The following is a 20,265-nucleotide window of genomic DNA, read 5'->3' on the forward strand; positions in this document are numbered from 1 at the left end:
CTTAAAAAAATGCTAAAAACGTTTAATAAAACCACCCACCGGCGGCAATTAAGTGGCATGTGGAAGTGGCCAAGCTTGAGTTTGATCCCAACACAATGAAAAAACCTGGGAATCATTTGAATCCCTGCAAGCGTTTCAGACTACAATAAACACCTTGAGTGATGCAGGTTGGCAGACGGCAGAGGGGGAAGTCCAACTTAAAAGAGTGATCACAATGTGATCAGGCGTCCAATTCCTGACAAAATCCCAAAGGTCTCGGTACAAACACTAGTGCACAGAAACGCAGGAGAGAAACCAATGCAATAATGAAGGACACCCATATGAAGAAGACCTAGTTCTTTGGCGAAACATGACGGAAGGTCAAACGCTTCTTCCTGAACTTTGACCTGATGATAATCTGGCCATGTAAGGACTTTACAAGACATATGAAGTGCACTGTGGTGGGGTTGTGGTTAAACATCTGGACCACAGGAGATCCTTGAAAAGAAGAGTGGCTGGGTTTGCTAACACCATTGTGTCCTTGACGCAACACTTAGCACCAGCTTACTCCAAAGACAGCGTTTTTGGTTTTTCTTTTTGGGTGAACAATCCCTTTCATAGGCCTGTCCATCCCAAGAATAATAATTACAAAGATAACTAAAATGATATAAGTGCCCAGACCAGGGATTGGCAACTAGCGGCTCACTGGCGGCTGGATCATATTAGACTCGGATAATAAATTGTAAAACATTTAAAAAGTAAGTCACGTAAAGATATATTTCAGTATATGATGTTAATACTCTCTCCAAACAGGACAGGTCACTAGTTTTCAACCGATCAACTATTAATTACAGCGCAGTAGGACGTGCACTCTAACGTAAACATTTACTAGCATTAGCAAATAAAAAAAATGAAAAACTGACCATGAAAGCAGTATTTTCCAGTCAAGATGGTAAACAGATTATCTTTTTACCAAGTTCAAGTACATACCGATATGTTTGGACTGTTTGGAAATTTAAATTTTATTTAAATCGCCATCACACCACTGCTCACAAACAACGGGAACGCCAAAGTTGCACTTGCCTCAGATTTCAAAGGTAAAATGCATAGTAAACATTTTTTTTTTTTGCCAAATGTATGACAGAAATGTTTGCACTGAACTATGTGCTCTTAGGGGGTTCCGCAGGTCCTCAGTTTAATTGTTAAATTTAATGCCATAAAAAACTCTTAAATGGTACAATAAGACTTTACAGACCAAAACTACTTCGACTGAAACCAAAAATAATTTTTCTGCTGCTTGGCTGAATATGTTTGGTTGCCGGCATTTAGGTGCATCACAGATTTGTATATTATTACTAGACCTTATCCAAACCCTTCAGTCAGCGAACACATTCCATTAAACAATCATGGTATCTTCCCATTCCTTCACTTATTATGAAACCAAAAGCATTTATTTAAGTGAAAATGGACCCGTATATTGAGATATGGCACAGTTTATACCAGGGATGTCCAGTCATGCTCCTCAACTCTAATAAAACACACTCGAACCAGCTAATCAAGGTCTTCAGGATGATTAGAAACTTCTAGACAAGTGTGTTGGAGGTACACTCTGCAGGACGTTGTCCCTCCAGGAGCACGATTGGACACCCCTGGTTTTCACTCAGTACTGTCCCTGTTGAATTGTTCCCCTCAGTTAGTTTAAAATCAGCAAATGAACCAAGTGAAACTAATACCTGAAGGCAGCCAGGTACTCAGCATCGCCCATGGGAGGTTCAAGACCACCGGTCCAAGCCACATTAATGTTGAAACCCTCACCGACACCAGAACCCACCTGGGACAAATCAAACACAGTACCGCGGTTAAACACTGAAAACCAGCCTCTCGCTGTGATCCTTCTGTGCTGAAGGCCATGATGCAACCAGTTCGAAGAGGCCTCTGTGAGCTTATGGTGTTTCACAGCACTAAACAAACCTAAGAGTGTTGTACTTGCTCGTATGTTATGATCAGTAATCTCTGCGGACTAACCTCTGCCGGTCCACCACTCCCAGGGAAGAAGTTTCCATTATCATAGCGATGGAGAGAGATGTAGAGGACGCTGGGGTCATTGTAGAAGATTTCCTGGGTGCCGTTGCCATGATGAACATCCTGCGTGATTGATGAAACACAATCAGGTTACTTTATCGTTCACATTAAGACGTTTAACGTCGGTTAGCTTTTAATGGTAGCATTTTGGATGTTGTTCAGTTAACATTGGCATTTCATTAGCTTCTGGTCTATCAGGACGAAAAAAGACCAAAATCTGGAAGTGATTTGATTCAGTGACTGATAAACTCAATCAATTCAGCTTGTTAACCAATACAGTTTAGTAACTCAGATTCCCATCAGTCCAACTGATTCATTAGAACAATATGTTGAAATAGGCTTGCGTTTTTAAGTCATCATTTAGCATTGATATACATAGTATATTGGTGATATATTAGCTATAACACAATTGGATATTTAATTAAAATAAATTGTTCTCTGCAGCTTTATTGTTTTAATTTGCATAAATTGAACAGACATAATTGTATGGTTTTCACCTGTAAGCCATCAAATCAGTTATTGGCCATGACATGAAACTAATTAAGTGTTTATTGGTATCTGCAAGAATTCACATCCCTAGAAGTAAAACTGTGTTGAGTTTGGAGCTCTCACCCAATCAACGATGAGGATTTTACTGGCGCTGAGCTTCTGCTGGAGCTGCTTAGCAGCAATCGCCACCGAGTTGAAGAAACAAAAACCCCTGAGAGAGAGAAAAAGAGATAAAGTGAGGCATCCAACCACACTAAATGCCAGAGGATTTGGAAACGCAATAACAAAACTATTTCTCACGCAACTGAACTCTGTGTAGGTCTGCTGTTAGTATTTTTTAACTATAACTTCTTTAAGTAATCTAAAAGCATTGAAATACTGCCCATATACACAAATAATAAACGTGGAAACCTTCAGTAGATGATTATATATGCGCTTGGAAGTAAGGGAGCGAGGTGAAATGCTATGAAATTTGGGAAGAGTGAACTCAGCAGGATAAAAACTGCTGAAATAAATCATCGCCTTTCCTCCCGCTCCCTCCAAACATTCATTATCAAGCCATAAATATCCACTCACACAGACAGGCGTGCTGACGCCGCACACACAGAGAGCACACACAAACACACCGCTCAAAACATGCCATCAACACACATGTACAGGAAGAAGACTTTCACTTCATGACCACAGTAAACTGAGCCAAACTCACATGCACAACATACTCTATTCAGGATTATTCTAGCAACTAAAACTAAAACCATTCAATTATTCTCTATAAAAAAATAAATGTGAAATAAAATGAAATGATGAAAGGTTCAATTCTCGCTATTAACAAACCATTAATTTGCTGCTTATTAATAATTAGTAAGGTAGTTGTTAAATTTGGGTAGGAATGTATAATATGGTCATGCAGAATATGTGCTTTATAAGTATTTATTAATAAATAAAACAGCCAATATGTTAATAATAGGCATGCTAATAAGCAACTAGTGAATAGTGAGAATTGATCCCTATACTAAAGTGTTGCCAATCAAAAAAATTCAATTTATTTCCAAGGCAACATTTCTAATTTTCACTACTTGTACTAAAACAACTACAACTGAAACTGAAATAAATGTAAAAAAAAAAAAAACTGTACAGGTATTTTTAAATAAAAAAGGGTCAAACTACAACAAAACTAAGAGGAAAGCAGAAAATATAACATTAAGATTAACTTCGAAACTAATATTAGTCTCAAAAACTTTACAGTAGAGGAAACAGCAGACAGAAAGTCACATAAAAATGATAGAAACATGACGCAGGTCAGGCTCGAACCTGCAACCACCACTTGATGCACAAATATCATGTACAGAGTCATTTGTGTATGTACCAGGCAGACTTACATGGGGTTTGACGGGTCTGCGTGATGTCCTGGTGGCCTGACCACAGCAAAGCCGTTCTGAAACATTGAAACCAACATGTCATTAACTCCACGTTTACCAGTCGCCTCTCACACAGAAACCGTGTTTTCACCAAACTGCTTCAACAAGCTGGCCTCCGCTTTCAGTTAAAGCAATAAAGCCGTTTCCCTGAAACATCCCCTATAGCCTTCATTAAGTTTAATTACCAGCAGGGGACTCGAGCGATTGAACTATTCTTTTATGGTCGTTACAGTTTTCCACATCTTAATCAATTGATCTGGTCGGTTTGCTACTTGGTTAAATTTTATTTGAGGCAACGGTTATTACAAAGACCCTCTGAAGGAAACAAGTACTTGATTCTGATTGGTTGACACATGCTCCAAGAGTTTTGACTGAAGATGCATTTGTGTAATGTCAGAATTACATTAAATTCTTATAGAAGACTAATTTCATTTAATATTTTACAAAAATGCTACACATACTTCTGTTTGATTTGCTGTTTTACTATAGCGAGCGGTAGTTGGTGTAGTTTGTGTTTCAAAGCATTGTGAGAGGTAAATTAATGCAAAGCATTTCACTCTGGAGCTTAAGTTCTCTGCCTAAGGAAGTAATTATCTCAGAGTTGTCATCTTGTAATTATAGTAATTTCAATGCAACGTGAACATGCATAATGTAGAATTGTATTTTCTATAACTGCACAGCCAGGGTTGGTGCGCAGCTGATGGTGGCACTAAGTGCATTTTTCAGTAGCATGACATTAGACCAATTTTATTGAAATTAGTGAATCAAAATAGCAACAAGCTACGTTTTCCAACAAGTTTCATTACCGTGTCACAAAAAAATGCTAAATCACACTGTATTCTCATGCAGCTCATGCAGGAAATAAAGACACTCGGTTCTCATCGGTTTGAATCATTTTAGTGAATCAGTTTGTTTGCATGGCTTCACTAATCACATAAATGATTCAGTCATTCGTTTTGACCCTTACACTGAAATGTTCAGGCTACCGACATTTTAATGCTTTTTCCTGTTGTAATGTTGATGGTAACTTTGTAGCAGACTATTTTTGATTAAAAAAAAGGTCTATATGTAAATGATGAGTATTTTGTAGTTTTTTAAGCAACCGTTTTAAAGCAGCTTCTTCAACACAGTGCACAGCTATGACAGAGTTCAGGGTTTGTTTCAGTTCTAGTAACATCAGATCGGGCTGTTTCTTACTAAGATACTTAACCAGTGCTGTAAGAAGGTTTTCCAAAAGCTTCGTAAGCCTAAGAAGTTCGTAAAAACGATCGTACGACTGATCTTAACATTACGGTCTGCTTCCCAAAAGCATCTTAACTTAAGTAGCACTTGAAAATCATTGTAGATCTATGAGTGCTCTGGCGTAATCGTAAATCCCTACGTGCATCGTAAGAAGACAGATTTATCCTTCACCTGCAGGACAATCAGAAGATTGCACCTTTAACTTGATTCAAGCACAATGTGATTATAAATAAGAATTTGATTGTTCTTTATTGTACACTTTATTTTACTTATTTCTGTTTTATTAATTTATAAATGAAACAATTAAAAAGGGCAGAAAAAATAGAAATACACATTTAAATTAAATAAAAAATAAAATAAAATAAAATAAGTAATGTAGGAAATGTTTCAAAAACTGGGGGAAAAAAAATATGTCAATGACTTGCTGAAGTGCACAAATACCAGCTATGTGTTTGATCAGAAATAACATCTCACTCTCTCTCTATATTGTGTATAAATAAATTAATTTAAATAATTTTAAGCATTTAGCAGACGCTGTTATCCAAGCACAGCTACGTGCAACTGTGTTAAGTGCATTGTTGGGAAACGCACGTGTAACAATAACGAACGATCACAAAATTACTCGTAGAAAACTTTCTTAAGCTCTGAGATCAATCGTTATCGGGAAACCCGGCCCTGTACAGTACCTTTAAAATGACTGCTTTGTACCATGTCTACCAATAAAAGGTTCACATTAGTTCCTTAGACAATTAATTTACACCCTTAAGATAGTTATGTTTAGGGGTAAACAAGGGGCAAAGCATGTTCCTTAGTGCCACAGACAAGCTGATGCTTGCATTAATCGAATGCATTAATTGTCAGTAGCACAATGTTTCCTTGTCAGTTATTGTGAACTCATTTTATCTAAGAAGCAGCATTGAGCAAATAGGAATCAACAGTGTTTTGGATATTGTTTTGTACAGACCTTGAGCTCTCCTTTAGCCACTCTGAAGGCCAGCTCAGTCACGCTCCCGGCCGCCATGCGGGACGCTGTGGACGTGTGCATCTCGTTCCAGATGGTGTCATTGTCCACCTGCCGAAATACAAGCATGCTCAGCAAATAGCACGGGTGAAGCCTTAAAATCAGTTGATTTATTTATAGGAGTCCAAACTGCTAAAGTGTAATCATGGGACAACAACATTGGTTATTTACAGCGGGATCTGCATTTTCATTGGTTTAAACTAAATATGTTTTGTTATAAGATACAATAAGAACAAATTTGTGCATCCAAACAACTCCTTTTCTGGTAAAAAGAAATGAACTTGATTTATCAAAAGTCAATGAATTTGCAACAGCTAAATGCAACATTTCTGACCAACGAACATGTCGACCTCTGAGTAACGTAATTAATTTAAGCCACAATATAAGCTTTCATTCCATAAAACCTGTATAATGTACTATGCAAGGCATTTCGAACATCTCCAGCACTCGAAAAGCAAACATACAGTTCATATTACAACTAAAAACATCGACATAACACTCACATCTGCATTGATCACTTCACCGAACACTTGCCACAGGCTAAGAAATAAATCATTATTAACTTACAGTCCATCTGTTTTCAAATCCACATCATCTGAATCATGACAACATCAATGTCTGTCAAAAAGTGCACAATATGCGGTAGTATTGACGAGACATGCATTTCCTAGAAAACCCACTCTATTGGATGTTTTGACTACACCATTGCTTTCAAAGAAGAAGAAAAACACGCCGTCTGTCAAAGACCCTAATCCTTAATGCACTCGAGTATACATTTATTCTTCCCTCCCAGAAACTGAGATGATTCAACATCTCTCAGTTGTTTCAAAGATTAAGGCAAGATGAAGGGAATTTCATTTTCCCAAATATAACACATTTTTTTTACATTATTTGTTAGATTTAATTACCCCTTTGCAGACTTTGAGTAATCTAATCCCCACTCTGCTTTGCTCCAGTGATTCATGTGCATCTAAACCCAAGTTAACACTTGATTTTGCGAATGTTTCCCAGTTTGCTGCGAGTAGGCGCCTCCACCCAAACCCTGGCTCATGTAATTCCTGACAAATAATCTCCGTCAGTCACCCATTCCGCCAGAATAAAATGATGTAGCTCAATCGTCTTGGCGCACACTAGCCCATTTATCATTATGACAGCCGTGATCAGCGTTCATAAATCTGCAAAGCCGCAAACAGCGGTTCAACTGAAGGGCACGGCTGCGCGATGCCAGCGTCACACACAGCAAACCGATGCCATAGAGATGTGCTCGTCAACAACAACCGCAGACGGCAAGACCAGCTGGGATCCCAACTCACATTTAAACCGTCTCAGTTTGAATCCACCATTTAAACCAATCAGTAAACTGAGCGTAATCCTATTCAAATGAATGAATAACCAGCTGTATGCTTTCAAACAGATGGCATTGACGAAACATGTTTATCCAACCATATTTGTATAAAGATCGCTCATGCGTGCTAAAGTATTTAGATGCTTGTTTTTGTTGTAAGCATCCACAAGGCGAAGTGTGTGCTACAAATTACAGAACATAAACTAGATTTCAAGAATACACTAAAAGAACGAGGCTGGAGTGAGCGAAACGATAAATCGATTTCCTGTTCTGTGTCATACTAATGGCATGTTTAAATATTCTTTGTGTGTGGTCTCCATATTGTCATAAACATGGGCTCTCATCGATACACCCGCTTGTAGGTTATCATGCCTAAAATGTTTGTGTGTTTGTAAAGGCTGCATTTATTTGATCAAAAATACAGTAATATAGTGAAATATTATTTCAATTCAATAATATATTTTAATAAGTTGAAGGAACAGCTTCAATTTGACAGAAATCTTTAGTGACATTTTTTACATCTGTTTAATTTAATGCCTTGATGAATACAAAAATCATAATGATGCCAAACTTTTGATTGGCTGCTAGGGCAATGGTTTCTTAGTTGTTGTGGTTAGCTGCATAGCTACAAGTTCACGTTTTCATCACACACTGACACAAAACAGATCTTTTTAAAGCACACGTGTGCAATCTGATCCTTTAGATTCAGTATATGTCACTTTCAAATCATGCTCAAAATCTGAAAAGTACCCAAGTATCCTCTCAAGTCTGGATTTTTCACTTTTTTATTATTTAGTCATTTCTGTTTTTTTAAAGCACACGTCATAGCAAGTGAGCAATAGAAGGGAGTAAATGTCTCTTGCATTTGCACATCACATAATATAACATTATAACTAGTGGTTTTATTTTGATGTCAATATTTATTAGGGTGCAGGGGGGCTGATATAAAGCTGAAATAGACGTCTATGATATTGCATAAATGATACAAATTTACACATGAATAAGAATTTCTGCAATTGAAATTATATTTATTTTACAGAGCATCTGCAAAAATATTGCAAAAAATCTTTTTATTTTTAACATTTTTAGACATTTGTCACTATTACAGTAGTATTTGTTAACACTTTAGTACAGGGTCCAATTCACACTAATAACTAGTTGCTTATTAGCATGTCTATTATTTACATATTGGCTGTTTATTAGTGCTTATAAAGTACATATAATGCATGACATCCATAATCCTACCCAATTCCCTAAACTTAACAACTACCTTATAAACTATTAATAAGCAGCAAATGAGTTAATTGAGGCAAAAGTCATAGTTAATGGTTAGTTAATAGTGAGAATTGGACCCTAAAATAAAGTGTGACCTAGTTTTTTTCACAAAGTTGATGAAAAGCGTAAAATAAAAATAAACGCTCTAACAGGGCACTCTCTGGGAATCATATGTTCTCAAATAAACACCAGATAACCCTAATTTTCACACTGGCTACCATTTAGTGTTTGGTTACCAACAAACTCATACAGGTTTGGAAGACCTTGAGAGTGAGAAAATGATAACAAAATTTCATTTTTGGGTGAATTATTCCTTTACAATGGCAAGCCAAGTGCTCCGAAACTGAGATAAAACAGCCATGTTTTCACACAAATACTTCTTCGGTGCAAGTCTATAGGATTTTATCATGCGTTTTATCAGCCGCCAAGTAAAAATCTATTTAAATCAATCGATTTGAGGTATAATTCAATGCATGTGATTTGAACAAAGCCCCAACTCTGAGTGGAAGCACCAGTGATGCTCACTTTAGTAAACAGCACTAGTAAGAGAAAAGAGAGCATCATTACTCTCTTAAACTGCCTTCATAAGCGTCAGGAGAGTACGGGGTGGCCATGAGACGAAAGAATGAGGTTATACATTCCCCTCTCTCCCTTTTGTTTGTTGCCCTGCTCCCCACATCTTCCTTCTCTCTTTTCTTTCTTATTTTCCCTCATCCTTTTTTTTTTTTTTTTTTGCATTGCTTGTGGTTTGGCAGCGTGAACAATGAGAGGGCTGGAATTTCTTTTATCCTTCATGGCACATATTGTTCCAATCATTCCACATGGACCTGCTCTGAGCTCGATCGTCAGAGTCAAGTTTTCAACATTTTCTCCCAATTTCCAGCCGGTTCTGCCCGGATAGACTGCGCTGGGATCAGTGCTCTCTGACCTCAGATCTGTCCCACACTTTTAACAAACCGAGTGTCAGCCGGTGGTTTCTGCTAGAGCAGGTGTCAATGTGGGCTTGTTTGAGGGAACACAGTGGCCACACATGTCATGATCACAAATGACACACTCTAGGTTTTAGCCTAGTTGTTCCTCCAGAGTAACCACAACTTTTGTTTCACATATTTGTTGAGCTTTATGTGTTGAGCAATGGATGTGAAAATCTTTAATTTACAAGGATTGCTTTTGCTTTGTTTTTTGTACTTTTTTGGATGTGTTAAAGTTTTGTTTGTGTAGACTTCCAACAGATTGAAAATGTTTTCATTTGTGTTTGAAAAAGAGCAAAAGCTTCATGGGTCTGGCTCAATATGAGGGTGAGTCAATTTTGACAGGTTTCTCATTTATTGGGTGAATTATGAGCAGATACAGTGTCAAATAAACAGTGTTTTTGCATTATATCCCTTTCAATTTGACCATAAAATATCAAATAGATGTGCCATAAATTGACTATAACAATAAAATTATATTTCTTACACTCAAAAACTATAGTAAGCATTTGTATGTGAGACATCGTTAGCTTTTTGTCACATTTCTTATTACTTCTTAAAACATAAACAGAATAAGTGAAATGGTCTTCACCAGTTCTCACTGTTAGCTAACTACTAACTATGACCTTGTTGGCCTCAATAAACTCCTAATTGCTTATTAATAGTTATTACGGTCACTGTTAAGTTTAGGAATGGGGTTGGAGTAGGGGATCTAAAATATGATCATGCAGAATAAGGCATTAATTTGTGCTTTATACGTACTTATAAACAGCTAATACTGTACGTTAGTTAATGTGCATGCTAATAAGCAACTAGTGAGAAATGGTAAACTAATGTGTTAGCACATGGTCTATTATTACTGATAGCAGATGAACCCAATTGAAATTTGTCCAAAAACAATGGAGAGTTACATATGGGTCTTGAAATAAACCTTCACAGAGTGCACAAGATGTGAAACTTGGCGAAAAACAACATGTATGTGGTAAAACTGCATTTTGATAGTCCACTTTAGACATTCGACTTATACTGTAAGTAACTTTACAACTACATGTCAACTAGCAGAAGTCAGCAGAATACGAGAAGACTGTCTGCTTTATATCTGCTAACACTTTATTTGACGCTCCCCAAACAGACATCATACTGACTGTAAGTAACTCTGCAAGTACATGTCAACTTATTTTACTAACTCTAACCGTCTAATAATACGCCAATAATGAGAGATAGCTGACGTGTAGTGGCAAATTAATGAGAGCTGTTGTTGGAAAGTTACTTGTGTAGTTATAGTAAATAGTGTTGAACGTAGACCATTAAAATTAAGTGTAGTCACATGTTTCCACGTCATGCTCATATGCACATTTTTTGGATGCGATTAATCACGATTAATCGTTTGACGGCACTAAATTACATTTTCCCAGTTATCAACAAGTAATACACTGGCCACCAACATATCATGCATGTTTACTTAATTTCCAAGCTAACATGTTTCTTGCAGGGTTATTACCAAGCTAATGTGTGTGTGTGTGTTTTCACTTACCCCGACTCCCCCACAGGGCAGCATGACGAACATCCGCTGTGACAGTATGCCTGTCGGACACAGAGCGACGTCAAGCAGATTAACTGTCATTCTCACATTCACAGCTCCACATTTCCATCCCTTTAGTCATTGTGAAAGTCGCTTATATTCCTGTGTTGTCGTGCCTGCGTGCCTCTGCTTTGAGAAATGAGGTGTTGTGCCGGCCAAGCTGCAGCTGACTCATGTCTATCAGATGTGACCCGTGTGTGTGTGTGTGTGTGTGTGAGGATGTGTTACCGGCCAGCTTGCGGTTGTCCAGTTTGAGGCGGTTGAGTGGATTGGTGCCGTACAGCAGAACGTGACGCTCGGTGTGAACAGACTGTAACTCCTCCAGAGTGGCCTTCCTTCCCCGAATACTCTGCAGAGGAAGCAAAAACATGGTGCAAACACGCCGTCAGCATCGGAGTTATTACTGTAAAGGCAGGGAGGCTTTCAATTATCTTTTTTCAATATAATGCGAGTGAATGTGCACTGAGAACATCTCAAGACTATTATACAGTGGACTATAATACAAAATATATTGGATGCGTGATGCAAACTACTTTAATAACACATTTATGGTGTACTATGTCACTTTGAAGCTTATTAACGTACACTTTATTAATAAAGGCACCAAACTCTTGTGCATTCCACTAAAGAAAGTCATGCAAGTTTGTTACAGCATTAGGGTGAATAAATGATGACAGGATGTTGATTCCGGACTGAACTGTGTCTTTACTGTGGATGTGTTCAAGAGAACGTTCAATAATAACGTCAGGACAGATTACAGCGCCCTCTGTAGGAGAGGAGAGGAAGTGCATGCTGTAAATACCTCGCACTGGCCCCTGAGGCCCCTCTCCTGCAAGCGTGACCAGATGCTCTGGATTCTCCCAGCATGCTCTGGGTGGCTGCTGTTGTCTCCACACGTGCACTGGTGCTTCAGCATTTGGGAGTCATACACCAGGCCTGCACACACACACACACACACACACACAGTCATTGAGAGCGTCTCCTCTGCTGCAGAGCGGCGTGTGATTGGTGGAGGCTCTGTACCCGTGGTGAAGCGCGGCTGGCTCTGGGGCGGCTCCGGGGCCGTGGTGAGAGGCAAGGCTTTGTCCGGCAGCGTCAGCGAGGTGGAGGCTGGAGACGACTGCGTACGAGAGAGCGGCCGGTGCGCGGCGCCGAGCATCATGGGTACCGCCAGTGTCTCCATGTGAGCCGTCTGTCTGCGCAGCTGCTGCAGCTGCTTCTGTGTCTCCCACAGACGGGACTGCAGAGAAAGCATTTCAGCAGGCTTTATGAAAACATGTCTGCATAACCTCTTCAACCGCATCTGATGCATGAAATAAATAACATATAATCATTTCTTTTGAAAAGCATTCCTGCATGCAAATTCTGTAATTATGTCCAAACACAAAACAAAATGATGGTACAGTGTAAATAAGAAAAATAAGAGGATACAATTTTTTTATTAGTATTATTTTTGTTGTATCAGAGTAATGAACATCTAATGGAGATTATAATTAATAATAATAATGAGATTTTGAAACAAACCTTAAATGAGAACTGGAGAGAAAACATATTTAATTGTTGTAAAAAAAAAAAAAAAAAGAAGATAATAAAAAGAAGCATGGTTTATTTTCTTTATACAAAATATAACTTTTTTTCTTGTGATTTTGAGATCATTTATAATATCGTTCAATAGTGTGCTTGGTCATTGTTTCGTATTTTTTTTGTAAGAAATTAATGTTTTTATTCAGCAAGGATGTATTAAGTTGTATAAAGGTGACAGTAAATTGCTTTATAAAATTAAAAAAGATTTATACAATTCTGAAAAATCCTCAAAAATATTCGCCAGCACAATGTTTTCAACCTTGACAATAATGAGAAATTTCTCACATAAGAAATCATATGCCACTGAAGACTGGAATAAAGCATTACATCACAGTAATAAATTAATACTAAAATGGACACCACTTATTTTAAATTGTAAAAATATTTCACAATTTTGCTTACTGTATTTTTCATCAAATAAATCCAGCCTTGATAAGCATCCCAGTATCTTTCATAAACATTAAATAAAATGTTTTTGTGTCTTTCATCTGCACAGAATTATTGTAATATTTACATTTTCTTCATATTTCATATGATATGTGATAACATTTTGGCACAACAAAAGGTATACGGCGTATTCTCCTCAAGCGTGTGGTGGTTTGTGTCTGACCTGGTTGAGAATGACGGTGTGTTGCAGGTTGAGCTGCTCCTCTTGACTCTCCAGCTCTCTCTGAGACTCCGCCCTCACCCTGCCCTGGTGGGCGTCGCCCGCTGAAGGCCCCACCTCCTCCGAGTCCATGTCCTCTGACGGGATCTGCCGGAGGCGAGGCTTCTCGCTGGACTTCGACATGAGCTGCGGCACACAGACAGAGATCCAGATCAATCCAAAACACGAAAAATATTTGGTTTCAATTGCATTTCAAATCAAATATGAATGCATTTGGGATGAGGTTTGTTAAATAAATAGCATTTCTTGATGTGCACCTTGCCCAGGTGCGTCTGCTGCTTGAGTCTCTCCAGGATCTGAGCGCTGTGCTGCTGCTGCTGGAGCAGGTGCGGGTGGAGCGCACGGGGACTCTGGGGCAGCGGCTCGGAGCGGGTCCGGCTCAGAGGCTTGTGAGGACCAGACGCGCTGAACTGAAGGGGAACCGGACCCAGACCTGGAACTGATCACAAACTCATCTGATTACACTTCCTGCTAGATATCAAAAATATCATGCCACACAGTTCAGATCACACAAAAGAGAAAAAATAAACATGATCCACACTATCTTTAATATAACAATATATCATCAGAAACTCCGTGAAGTATAGTACGTGAATTATAAATACATACGTCATGTAATTTATTTTTTTTATATTGATTTTGTATTTAAATATAGGACTGTGGCATTTATTTTATGTTTAGGTTTTTTGTTTTCGTAATAATAACTAATATTTTCTGATGAATAAAATCTGAAAATATAATCAATAATAAAATGAAATAAATATTATCAATCTAAACTGTTTTTGTAAGAAGTCATGTATGCTCCCAAAGGTTTTGTTTATATTAACACAAATACAGTGCATTAATTTTGAATGGTATATTGATATTAATATTGTGTAATATATTTTCAAATATTTATATTTTAATATATTTTCAAAATGTGTTCCTGTAATGCATATCTGAATTGTCAGCATCATTAAAAAGAACAGCATGCATTTGAACATTTGCATTAAAAAAAAAATTCCAATTAATTTTTGTAATAATTTAAAAGACTTTATTTTTACTGTCACTGCTAATCAATTTAATGTCTCCTTGCCAATTAAAAATATCAATTTCATAATAAATATAACATTTAATAAAAAAAATACATAAAACATGTTTTTAAATAAAATTATATAAACCTTACTGACTCCAAACTTTAGAATAGAAATTTCTATTTTTCCTGATGTCCTATATTTGTTATGTGTAAAACAAATACAAAAACTATGAATACGAATACAAATAAATAAATGTAGTCTATAATCTGAAGATAACTCGTCACTGCTGCTAGACTGTTGTTTGAAGCAGTGGCCACTAGATGGCGCACACATCAAGCCTCTCCTCTGAGAGTGATTCGGGCTGTGTTCAGATCCCTCACCGGCCAGGAGAGGGGTGTGTATGAGTCCAGAGGGCTCCAGGATGAGGACGGGCTGTATGAGCCCGCTCTGCTCTTCCACACCCAGAGGAAGCATCACGGGAGACGCCCCTGACACCCCGGGCACACGACCCAGCTTCAGCGAGCCCAGCTCCCCCTCCGCCTGCAGACACACCACCACAAGAGTCCACTTCACAACAGAGCTCACTGCAGCCTCTAAATCACTCACAGTAAAGGTATCATACCATGCATTACCCCTGTAAAAATACATTACACTGAGTCTAAATGACCCTTAAGTTAGCACTGACACATTAAAAAAAATAATAAAATAAAAAAACTAAATTTGTGGTACTGTATTTTGTCAACACGTGATGTTCAAACTGTATGAGAACCAGTCTTAATGCATCACTTTCATATGTAAAGTAACACATTTGTTACTTTTATTTTAGTTATTCCCGTGTTATCTGAGACTCTTACTTTGTGAGTGATTTTATAATTCAAAGTGGAATTTTTATTAAAGTTAGCGCAGTCTAAGATCCTCATCCTCATCAACAATCCTCATCAACAGTGAACATTAAAACACATTTTAGGCTTAAATAAGAAGAAATGTGCTTTGTGTAAAGTTGAATTGTAATTTTTATATCAGTAAGTCTAGCGCAATATGTCAGCAAACATGTTAATAGGGTTAAACTGAACTATACTTGTGTGAAATAAATGCATTTTAAATATACTACATTTTAACTATGAATTATACTGACCAAGTATCATCTAGGAACAGAAATAATCGTATTATCATTTGTCATTTTGTAAAAAAGAAGTCTGCTTAATTGTGCACACTTAAACCTTAAATGAATATTTAATAGCTATACTTGCAGATAATACAATATCAATGAAATAAAAGTCCACTTAAGTTTATACCTTTTCTTATCTAACCCATTTTATTTTAACTACACTTTGCAATGTCAATTTAACCATTTTACTTTAAAGCACATCTTCGGTCATTATATTTTAATAATGCTTCGCAGTATTTTAAAGAAGGGCACTTGTTTTGCTGGCTAACAAACTAAAGCACAGGTAAAGTCCTTGACTGTAATCTGAACTGTGTTTGTTAAGGTTGTGCAGTCCTCAGGCTGTCTGTGATCTGACCGATACCTTGGTGTTGGCGGGGAGGCCGAGCGTGATGGTGGGGAGACCCGAGGGATTCTGCACCGTGAAGTGAGCTAAAGAGCCGTCCTGCAACAGCAGCCTCTGAGCCTGGCACACACACACACACACACACACACACACACACACACACACACACACAGGAATTAGTGGGGAAATGCAGCTAAAATAAGAAGAATAACCACGGACGCTCTGTATTCTATAATTCAAAATATTCAATTCCTATTATTCACGATAGGGTTAGTTTCGGGTAATATATATTTCAGCAAAGCATTATTCATGCATAGTATTTACAGATACCTTTATATCTGATGTTGATTTGTTTAATAATAATCAGCAATACTTTAGTTTGAGGACTAATCACTATCACTATTAACTATGACTTTTGCCTCAATAAGCTCCTAGTGTAATTTGCCGCTCATTAATAATTAGTAAGGTGTTAAGTCTAGGTATGAGATAGGATTAAGGGAAATCTAAAATATGGTCGAAACAAGACATTAATATGTACTTTATACAAACTAATGAAGAGCCAATATGTTGGTAATATGCAACTACTTAATAGTGAGAACAGTTGAAGAAAAAATAATATTTTGTTAACTATGTATTAAAAAAGATATATATTAAAAAAGCCATCATAAATAAATAAAAACTGCCTCAGACATTAATTTCCATGAGGAATATCCTGCCCCTTAATAGAAAAGAGTTGTAATAATCTGTGTGATCTACTGTTGCGTGCGAGCGGACGAGGCTCCTGTGCGACCCGTCAGAGAGCTCTGCATTAATGCAAGCCCCAAAAATGTATAATAAAGTGATGAGGAGGCTCGGGGTGGAAGCGAGAGATCTGGTGTCCCGCAGCTGCATGCAGCGCTCCTTCTCCGGTGACTTTGTGTAAAACATGTCATTATGCCAAAGAGAGGGAACCTCCCGAAACAAGCCCTGTCGAGCTCCGCTTTCTCTACAAACAACACCCGCCAGAGGATTATTAAAGAGCTGTCCCATCATGCCCCGCTCTCTGTGTGTGTGTGTGTGTGTCTTTCCACGGCAGAAAGGGAGAAGCTCAATACATTTAAACTGTACCGACTGACTACATCATTACATAATGAGCCATTCTCCATTAATGTTCGGATTTATAATAGCATTAGCAGAACGTCCCGTTATAAGGGGACGGAGAGAGAGGAGTGTTACCTCATGGGCCAGGCTGGAGGAGGGCAGCGCTCCGTTCTCATGGGGCAGACTGTCGTTCGGGGAGCTGCAGCCGGACACTGGGGTGCTGCTGCTGCTGGGGGACGAATCTGAGACAAACACACACATCTGTCAGCTCACACACACACACACACACACATCACTACATGCACTGAAGGGACTGGTCATAGTCGTATTATTATTATTATTCAAGATTGTGATTCCTTAAAATACAATCGTGCCAAAACATCCGATTCAAATGAACTGATCAAATCTGAAAAATCGCCCAACCCTAGCTTTGATTAATGCAATATGTGAATAAAAGCCTAAATTAAATCTGTTCATTAGATAAAGCGATCAAGTCTCTTTGAGAAATGTACTCTGCTCAATTCTTTTGGATCAGTTTCATGATCTCTTCATGAAGCATCAAAGTGGCAGCAATAGACGGACAGAAATCTCTGATGAAAATATCCTAATGTGTGATCTGAAGACGAATGAAAGTCTTACAGGTTTGGAACGACACAAGGGTGAGTAAATGATCAAAGAGATTTTAATCTTATTAAATATGTACAACTAAAAGCAAGAAAAAAACCTTAACATGATAAAAACAGCTAAATAAGTCTCTGTACATCAGAAGAGTTGAGTGCTAACAGCAGACGTGTGGTAGTTACCCAGCGTGTCAGGCACGCGGTGTTTGACGGCCGGCGGAGCGCTCTCTTTACGGGTCAGCGGGCTCTTACGGGTGTTCAGGTGCTTCTTTAACTTGTGCTTCACCTTCAGGTTGGGCTCCGAGGCTGCGACAACAACAAAACAACAAGAGCCGAACCAAAGGGAGGTTTCAGTCAGTTTGGGTCGTTTAGTGAACTGTCATCAAGGTTCAGTTGTAGTTTGCTCGTGTCACACGCTGGTGTTGATGTGTCATCAATCTGCTCTTTAAAAAGTAACCATTCATGACTGCAAATAACAACCATGTGTATAAATGAAAATATACAGTACCATCAATAAAACTGACATAACTGCAACAAACAACCAGCATGTGTTTCAAGACAACCTATGGGCTGAAAATACCACATCGACACTTGAGATTTAACACACACACACACACACACACACACACAAAGTCAGAAGACGATTAGGGCGGGTAAGTAATTTTTTATAACTTTTTTTTCTCAGATTTTAGGAGATGCTTTAAAGTGCAACTTCTCTTAGCACTGATAGCATGCTATGTTTAGCATGTTTGCTAACGTCTAGCAGCAACTGTTATATCTCTACTTTTAAATTTTAGCTCGGTATAAAGAAACGTTTCAGGACTTTTAAATGTTTCAGCTTGATATGCAAAAACCAACCAGTACGTTTGAGCGTACGTTTAATGAGCTCTATGTATGTGTGTTTAGCAATGTTTATACGTGAACAACGGCTAAATTAAATCGGTTCATCATATAAAGCTCTCGTTTTTCTTCAGAAAAGTTGTTTACAATGTCTTTATACACTCTTAGAAGCGTCAAAGTTTAGGTTAAAGGGACTTTCAATTGTCTTTTTTTTATCTCAACTTACAGAAATCTCTCAGGTGTCATTAAAACATGCTTAGAAGAAGAAATTATGAAGATTGTCATTTTTGGGTGAACTATCCCTTTAACCATTCGCCAGCTCATTGATACAACCCAGCAATGAGCTGATTTACAGTAGATGTGGTTTTGCACATCTATTGACCTGTAACTACTTACAGTATATGCAAACGTAGCATCTACTTCCTCTGTTTGATCACACAGTCACAGTTCTGTGCTTTTGTCTAAAAGAAGGTGGCTCTGAAATCTCTTCTGTACTTCCTGCTAGTAGTTTTTATCATTGTGAAACAGTAGTTCTGGTTGAGATCTGTAATCCCACAGCTGTACTTACTCACGGTTACCAGTCAATGACGCGGCCCTGCGCAGCGTCATGTTAAACGCTTCCTCTTTTTAACCATCGAGTACAAAGTGATCCTGAACTGATATGAAGTGGACAGGTCAAGTATTTGGAAACTGTCTCAAGGACTACTTGAAAACTTGTTCTTCTGCCGAACGCTCTGTTCGATGCTGAAAACTGACTGATAAGAGTCACAATTTAACTTTTTCTGATGGCTCCAGAATCATATTTTGGTCCCTATGCGTACATGATTATGACTTGTACACTTTTTATCATCCGTACAACTCAATCATTTAGTAAAGTAGCTGAGCTGGCTGTGGGATTTACATTATTGTAAATGTCTAGCGTTTATGTTTGTACTATTTGAAAGAAATCTCAAGTTTAATACCTGAGGCCTGTTCATATCAAGATGGATATTCAGTACTAAACTTTAAATGCGTTTGTTTAGACTGACACGTAAAGGTGTCTTAATGTCTTTCCCAACACAAGAAGAAGAAAGAAAACTGGCCAATCAATGAGCACCTTTTCGTCACATGACCAGAGTTGACGCTGTTACTTAAAACTACAAATTGGTGACACAAACAGACTATTTTGTGACAGTGAATAACAGGAAGTATTATTGTTTTATTTTGGTGTTGCATCTCAAAAAAACATAAAAACATGTAACGACTGTTTGACTTCCTTTTTGAACTTTTGGTGTTTTTTGTGCTGCTTTTTTCTACAAGCGCCACCTTCTGTCAGAGAGGGAATTTGCATTATAATATTAATTTTATTATTTTTATTTCTTTATTTCCTTTTCCCTGACTGACTGTGATTTTTATTTTCATTACATTTTATTCATGTAAATTTTATTTTATTATTTGTATTTATTTATTTTCCACCAGCTGTCAGAGTATATTTGCATTTTCTTCTTTTAATTTTATTAAATGTATTAATTTAATTATTTTATTTTATTAAATTTCTTTATTT

The 20,265-nt window shown here is 37.8% G+C and overlaps 1 protein-coding gene across 14 annotated transcripts in view; it reads right to left on the minus strand.

Moving 5' to 3' along the window:
* LOC128011076 (histone deacetylase 7) overlaps nucleotides 1–20,265 on the minus strand; it is a 100,995-nt gene that overhangs the window by 6,369 nt on the left and 74,361 nt on the right. For all 14 annotated transcript variants that reach the window (XM_052593142.1, XM_052593143.1, XM_052593139.1 and 11 more), the window contains 15 exons: nucleotides 18,066–18,188; nucleotides 17,398–17,504; nucleotides 16,201–16,302; nucleotides 15,052–15,211; nucleotides 13,913–14,094; nucleotides 13,599–13,781; nucleotides 12,428–12,644; nucleotides 12,207–12,340; nucleotides 11,633–11,753; nucleotides 11,357–11,406; nucleotides 6,175–6,282; nucleotides 3,930–3,985; nucleotides 2,674–2,761; nucleotides 2,005–2,124; nucleotides 1,713–1,810 (listed from right to left, as the gene is read on the minus strand). In XM_052593142.1, coding sequence (XP_052449102.1) covers nucleotides 1,713–1,810; nucleotides 2,005–2,124; nucleotides 2,674–2,761; nucleotides 3,930–3,985; nucleotides 6,175–6,282; nucleotides 11,357–11,406; nucleotides 11,633–11,753; nucleotides 12,207–12,340; nucleotides 12,428–12,644; nucleotides 13,599–13,781; nucleotides 13,913–14,094; nucleotides 15,052–15,211; nucleotides 16,201–16,302; nucleotides 17,398–17,504; nucleotides 18,066–18,188 — 1,849 coding nt within the window. The remainder of the gene's footprint in view (nucleotides 1–1,712; nucleotides 1,811–2,004; nucleotides 2,125–2,673; nucleotides 2,762–3,929; nucleotides 3,986–6,174; nucleotides 6,283–11,356; nucleotides 11,407–11,632; nucleotides 11,754–12,206; nucleotides 12,341–12,427; nucleotides 12,645–13,598; nucleotides 13,782–13,912; nucleotides 14,095–15,051; nucleotides 15,212–16,200; nucleotides 16,303–17,397; nucleotides 17,505–18,065; nucleotides 18,189–20,265) is intronic.

The sequence above is a fragment of the Carassius gibelio genome, chromosome B23 (assembly GCF_023724105.1).
Source record: "Carassius gibelio isolate Cgi1373 ecotype wild population from Czech Republic chromosome B23, carGib1.2-hapl.c, whole genome shotgun sequence".
Taxonomy (NCBI): domain Eukaryota; kingdom Metazoa; phylum Chordata; class Actinopteri; order Cypriniformes; family Cyprinidae; genus Carassius; species Carassius gibelio.